At 63.6% G+C, this 6000-nt stretch overlaps 1 protein-coding gene across 1 annotated transcript; it reads right to left on the bottom strand.

Annotated features, from left to right (window-relative positions):
- Positions 1-3651: 3651 nt before the first annotated feature.
- Positions 3652-5509, bottom strand: IL31 (interleukin 31). Its single transcript, XM_028527698.1, has 3 exons — positions 5494-5509; positions 5215-5354; positions 3652-3945 (listed from the first exon to the last, which is right to left on the bottom strand). Exons 1-3 carry the CDS (start codon positions 5507-5509, stop codon positions 3652-3654), a joined length of 450 nt encoding a protein of 149 aa, XP_028383499.1.
- Positions 5510-6000: the final 491 nt, after the last annotated feature.

Genomic DNA, 6000 nt, shown 5'->3' with positions numbered 1-6000 from the left:
TCTCCCCCTCCTTCTCTCCTCCTTCCTCTCTTTAAAAACACATAAAATCTGCCCTGGCTGGTGCAGGTCAGTGGGTTGAGTGCCACCCTGCATGCTGAAAGGTTGCAGGTTCGATTCCCAGTCAGGGCACAGGCCTGCTTTGTGGGCCAGGTCCCCAGTGGGGGTGGCGCACGAGAGGCAACCACACATTGATGTTTCTCTCCCTTTCTTTCTCCCTCCCTTCCCCTCTCTCTAAAAATAAAAATAAATAAAATCTTTTTTGTTTAAATATATTTATTTATTTCCAGGGAGAGGGGAAGGGAGGGAGAAAGAGAGGGAGAGAAACATCAATGTGTGGTTGCCTCTCACTTGACCCCCACTGGGGACCTGGCCTGCAACCCAGGCATGTGCCCTGACTGGGAATCGAACCAGCGACCCCTTGGCTCGCAGCCCATGCTCAATCCACTGAGCTACACCAGCCAGGGCAAATAAAATATTTTTAAAAAGTAAATAAAATCTGGAAAAAAAAGAAAAAAGAACGCCTCTCCTGTGGGGAGGGAGAGGGAGTGGAGGTTGAGTTCATAATTGATCACACGTGAGTGACGATCCTCCGCCACCAAAAGCTCTGAATTATGGGGCTCAAGGAGCTTCTGGGTTGGTGAAGGTGTCCCTGTACCAGGTGGTGGTCGGGGGGCAGGGGGCGGCACCGTTCAGCTGCTCGGGGGACAGAGAGAGCTCCAGCCATCGGGACCTTCCCGACCTCGCCCTGGGCGCGGCCTCCCCCGGCTGGCCGTGCACCTCTCAGTGTCGGTCTCACGTCCCTCCTAATAACCCAGGAACATGAGGGAACGGGTCCCTGACTTCTGTGTGGGCTCCAGCGAGTGTGGGTGACTGGGGGACCTGGGACTGGCGTCTGAAGTGGGGGGGCAGTCTGGTGGCACTGAGCACCCCCCCTCCCTCCCGTGGGGTCTGCACCAGCCTCGGGCAGCCGGGCCCAGACCTGGACGGGCTTGTGGGGCACCTGGGCGGCACGTTCCCCCAGAGGCCCGCAGAACCGCCTGCCGGGGAGCCGCCTCGCTGGGCGTCCGAAGTGCTCCGAGTGGGGGCGCATCTTCCTCCCTGTGGTGCCCGTGCCCCGGCCACAAGGACAGCAGCTCGCGCCTTCCCAGCCTCCCAGCCGGCGGCCCCACGCTCCACTCTGCGCCGAACCTGAGCCTGAGTCACAGATTGTTGGCGTGTCATCCTCACCCAGACACGAAGGGCTCCTTTACCACATCCGGGGAGGGGACGATCGCACGGCGCGACTCTGACTCCGTCGGAGGACGACACAGCAGACGGGCACCCCTCGCTCGTCGTGTCCGCGTCCCCTGCGGAAACGGGTGCCGGGGAGATGCGCTCAGGTAGCTGTCCCGCGAGCTCCCATCCTGCCGTCCACGAAACCGCCACCTCCGGGGTCATCTTCTCGACCCGGTGGACGTCGTTTGCACCTTATTCTTTGTCCACGAGTCCACAGACCGCAGCACCTGAGCGGTAATGAGCCGTGGGGGGGCCCTGGCTGGGAGCTCAGGCGGCCGGGGTGCGGCCCCCGTGCAGCCGGGTCATGGGTTCTGTCCCCCGTCGGCTCAGACACAAGAGCCGGCCAAGGAGCGCGTGAGCAAGCGGAACAGCAAGCCGATGTCTCTCTCTGAAGTCAACCCATAAAAATATAAAATAAAACACCAGGCCCGAGCCCCGCTCCGAGACCGGCGCCGTCCACAGAGCTCCCTGCAGTGAGGGGGCGTTTCTTAGGAGCCGCCGGCCGCGTGCGGTGGCCGAGCACTGAAACCGTGGCCGGAGTGCCTGGGGGACCAAATGGTGACGTGTTCTGTTCTGAGACGTGTTTTCACGCAGAGACATGTCACCGGGGGCGGCGTCCGCACACGCCCTCCAGGCTCCTCCTGGAGATGGACCCCGACTCAGCCGTGGGGCACCGATCAGAACTGGAAAATGAGCTCCGGGCCGGCCTGCGAGTGGGTTTCCACCAGTTTTCCCACTGGTGGAAATGTCCTTTTTAAGGGTCCCCTGCAAGACTGCCTGTTGTCCCCGGGTCTCCTCGGTCCCCAGTCCCTCCGCCTTCCCGTGGCGGTCCTGGCGGAGCGCACCGGTCAGGGATTCTGCAGACTGTCCCCAACCTGGGCTCGTCGGAAGTTTCCGGGAGCGCCTGGGCTTGTGGGTCTGGGGGAGAGTCCTGGTCACACCCTGGCTGGGTCCCCGACACCCACCGCGCGGTGGTGTCCACCTCGCTCCCCGTTTCCCCTCCGTCCACTTCCATCCTCTGCGCTGTGGAAGCAAGTCCCTGCGCCTCGCCTCCTGCCGTGGGGGCAGGCAGCCCGGCTCCCCTCCTGGAGGGGGTGTCGGAGGACTTGGGGACGCCACAGTGACCGGGGGATGTCGGGGAGGTGCTGTGAGGTGGCACACGGCGCAAGTCCTGCTCCTGCTCCGAGTTCCCGCTGGCCTCCGAGTCCTGACCTCCTCCCCCACCGTGCGAGGAGCCCATCTGTCGCTTTGGGCCTCAGTTTCCCCCAAAGTGAGATGAAGAAGAAAGCTCCGGTCAGCTCAAGGCCCCGGTGATCCTCTGGCTTAAGTGTGTGTGCGAATCACCTGGACGTCTGACTCAAGAACAGACTGCAGGCCGCACCCCTAAACCTTCTGACACACTCGGTCTGGGGCGGGGCCCACGGGCTCGCACTTCTAACCCGTTGCCAGGCGGCACGGCCCCCACCGGCCCGGAGACCGCGCCTAGAGACCCGCGCTGGGCTCAGCCCTGCGGGAGTGGGGCTGGGAAGGGTGGTGCCCGCACCGTGCAGACCACGGCACGAATGCCCCTAAGGCCCGGCCGCTGCCCGGGGAGGGAGGGACACTGGGGACCGGGTGCTGAAAAGACAGCTGGAGTCGGGGTCCCACCCCCAACAGTGTGTGGCCTCCAGAAGGCGACCACGTGGCTTTGGCTTCAGTTTCCCCACCTACAGAAGGAGGACAGTAGTGGCACTCCCGCGGCCGGGCAGAAGGACAAGGCCCAGTAAACGGTTGCTGCTGCCGGCACCACCGCCGTGTGCCACCGAGCCCGGCGGCGGGCAGAGATGACGGTAGTCACTGTGTCTGTTTCCGCTGCGTGTCCCCTGCCGCCTCGGCCACCCGCCACCCAGCCCGGACTCCCGGTTGCTAATTTTAGCTGCCCGTCACAACATCCGAAACAGATGAGAAAAATTCACAATAATTTATTAAATAGGTTCCAGGGGCTCCTCCACGGAGCATTTACAACTCCCGGGACAATAAATACCAATAAGTTAACACAGTTGCCCCTTCCGGCCCGCACCGGGGTGTGAGGGGGATAATAAATAAGGCCGAAGTCCGCAGGAGCAGGACTCCCATAAATACCCAGACTCGCAACGACGGCACAGCTTGAAATCTGTTTCAAGTTCACTCACGCATTCACGCATTCACGTCTCGGCCCTCCTGGGCTGGTCCGTGGGGCTTCCCTGAGCTCAGTCATTGGGAGAATCTAACAGTTTCACGGCGGCGTGGCCACGCTCGGCGGGCACTCGTCTGGTTTTTAGGGCTTCACGCGTGTGCGCCGCGTCCGGAGGAGCAGGCTCCCCGCCCCGGGCGGCCTCTGAGGGCCGGGCACTATGATTACGACGACTTCAAGTTTGCAGAAAGCTCTCGTAAAACGCCTGAGATGAACCATTTGCGCTCGAAGGGCTTGGAAGGCACCGTAGGCAGCGGAGCGTCGGGGCCTCCTTCACAATGGTTTTTGATTTTGACCAGCTGCTCCTCGACCTGCCCGATGACGGTGGCGTTTGTGACATGTGGTTTAATGGCCTGGATGTAGGGCAGGATGGCGGAGCCGTTGACGCGGGGCGGCTGGCAGCAGTGGGTGAGAGACGGCAGCTGGTAGGGAGATGCGGGGAGCCCCACTTCGTCCTCCTGGGGTGCAACAGGGGGAGAGATGGTGAGCGTCAGGTTTGCGAGAAACCCCGACAGGTGACTCCCGAATGCTCCCTCAGGGTCCGGGGTGGGCGAGCCCCTCGGCACCGCACCCCCCCCCCAGGCCCCCGCAGGCCCATCCCGACCTCCCCAGGGACCGGTGCCACGGCCCTGGGAGGCGCTAGTCTCCACTGTCCCAGAAGAAATGGAAGCTCGCTTGGTCTGCGGAACCGGCCCAAGGTCAAGGGGCAGACCCGGGTTCCAGCCCACGCCGGTTGGCTCTCCCCACCGGTGGCAGCCCCTGCAGCCGTGCGGAGCCCTGACTCAGAGAGGTGGGGCCTGGGCGCCACCGCACCGCCGCCGCCTGCTCCTGGTGACTCTGAGCCAGGGACGTCCTCTGCTCCCAGCGCGGGGCTCAGGCTGCCCCGCCCGGGCCTCCGAGGTGCCAGGGGGAGAGCTTCCACACACACCCGGACGCCGGCCCACGCTCCGTCCCGTCCCTCCTCCTGAGGACTGACCACGAGCTAGGAACACCCATCAGGCCGAAATGCCTGGTCCCCTCGGCCCGTGAGAGCCTCTGCCTTTGCGTCTATGAAACACCAAGGCCGGGGTTTCGGCGCCAGCGGGGAAGGAGAGGGTGAGGCCCGGGTCGGACATGGCCCCCTGTTTTGGTTTCTGTCTGTTCCATCAAAGCTGCCTGACAGGCTGTGTCCTAACCCCCCACCTGGAGAGAACAAGGGGCCGTTGGCCTGTCCTCAGCCTCATCCGTCCCGCCCGCAGGGCTGGCAGCCTGTGTCCCCGCTCAGTGACAGACGAGTGTGCAAGCGGACACCTAACCGGCTAGCGGGCACCCTCCATGACCTACGTGGGGAGTTCATGCATTCTCGGGGACGTGGCTTACAGCTTAGGTTGGCACCAGGTCACGCTCCTCGGGGGGCTCCTGAGCCCGTGGGCGAGACGGCCCACACCCCAGGGACGCGCCCCGCACGGGGGAACCCATGTGGCAGTGCTGTGGACCGGGCACGCCGGGGGTGGATGAGCGGCTGACCCAGACCCTCGAGGACGTGAGTGAGACGCGGTTGCGTTCTCAGCTGCCTGGGCTCGTCTCTGCCTCCGACCCCCACCTGCCTGAAACGTCCACGGTGGCCTGTCCGCTTGTCCCCATCCCTCCCTGGCCGGTCTGCAGCCCCTAGCTTCAGGCTGAGAAGGGCCCCTTCTTCAGGGGCGATGAAAGGCATTTTAAAGAAATGAAACCTGGAGAGCACTTACCTGGACTTTCAAAATTTCCTCATATAAGCCCTTTAATTCTTTGATGATCGTCTGGCAGAGGGAATCCGTGGCGGGAGCCGTGTGGACGGCCAGCCAGAGTCCGGAGCAGCAGAACAGAAACAGGGCGAGCCCGGTGGGACCTGGGGAGACAGCAGGCTGCTGGGAGGCCCCCGGGCCAGGCCCACCCCAGCACCCCCTCCGGCGCCAACCCCCGAGCCTCAGCCCAGCAGCCCCGGGGGGCTGAGCCCCTCCGGAGTCTTCCTCTCCGTCCTGGGGTACCTGTGGGGGAGACCATGGCGGCAGGGAGCGGGTGCAGCCTCGAGCACAGCTTCTGGAATCGATGTGCTGGCCATGGTCCCCCGGCGGTATATAAAGGGCCGCCGTGAGAAAGGGTGACCGACGTCCCGCCCCTGGCAAGATTATCGCTCAGTTTTTCTCTGGAAACACTCAGCCTCTTGCCAGCCGAGGGGGAGCGAAGGCGAGGAAGTGCGAGTGGAAGGAAACGCGAGGTGGCGCGCGGCTCTGGGCGGGCGCCTGACTCAGCACGGGCCCACAGGAAGGCGCACACACTTTTGCCACTTGTTCTTGGAAAGCGGGTTGATTAGGCTAGAAGAAATCTCGAAGCAGTGGGTGACAGGGACAGCCACCAGGAAACTGCTGATACGGGAGGCTACAGGGTGCCCACAGGGAATTTCTGGGGTTGGGGGGGTGGCACGGGGAGGGCCAGTAGGCCGCAGAAAGGGAGCGTGTCTGCCGAATGGGTTACCCGTGTGACGTCCCGAGGTG

This window comes from Phyllostomus discolor, chromosome 13 (genome assembly GCF_004126475.2).
Source record: "Phyllostomus discolor isolate MPI-MPIP mPhyDis1 chromosome 13, mPhyDis1.pri.v3, whole genome shotgun sequence".
Classification (NCBI taxonomy): Eukaryota; Metazoa; Chordata; class Mammalia; order Chiroptera; family Phyllostomidae; genus Phyllostomus; species Phyllostomus discolor.
Note: the sequence above shows the minus strand (reverse complement) of the source record. Positions and strands in the feature narration are given on the sequence as shown.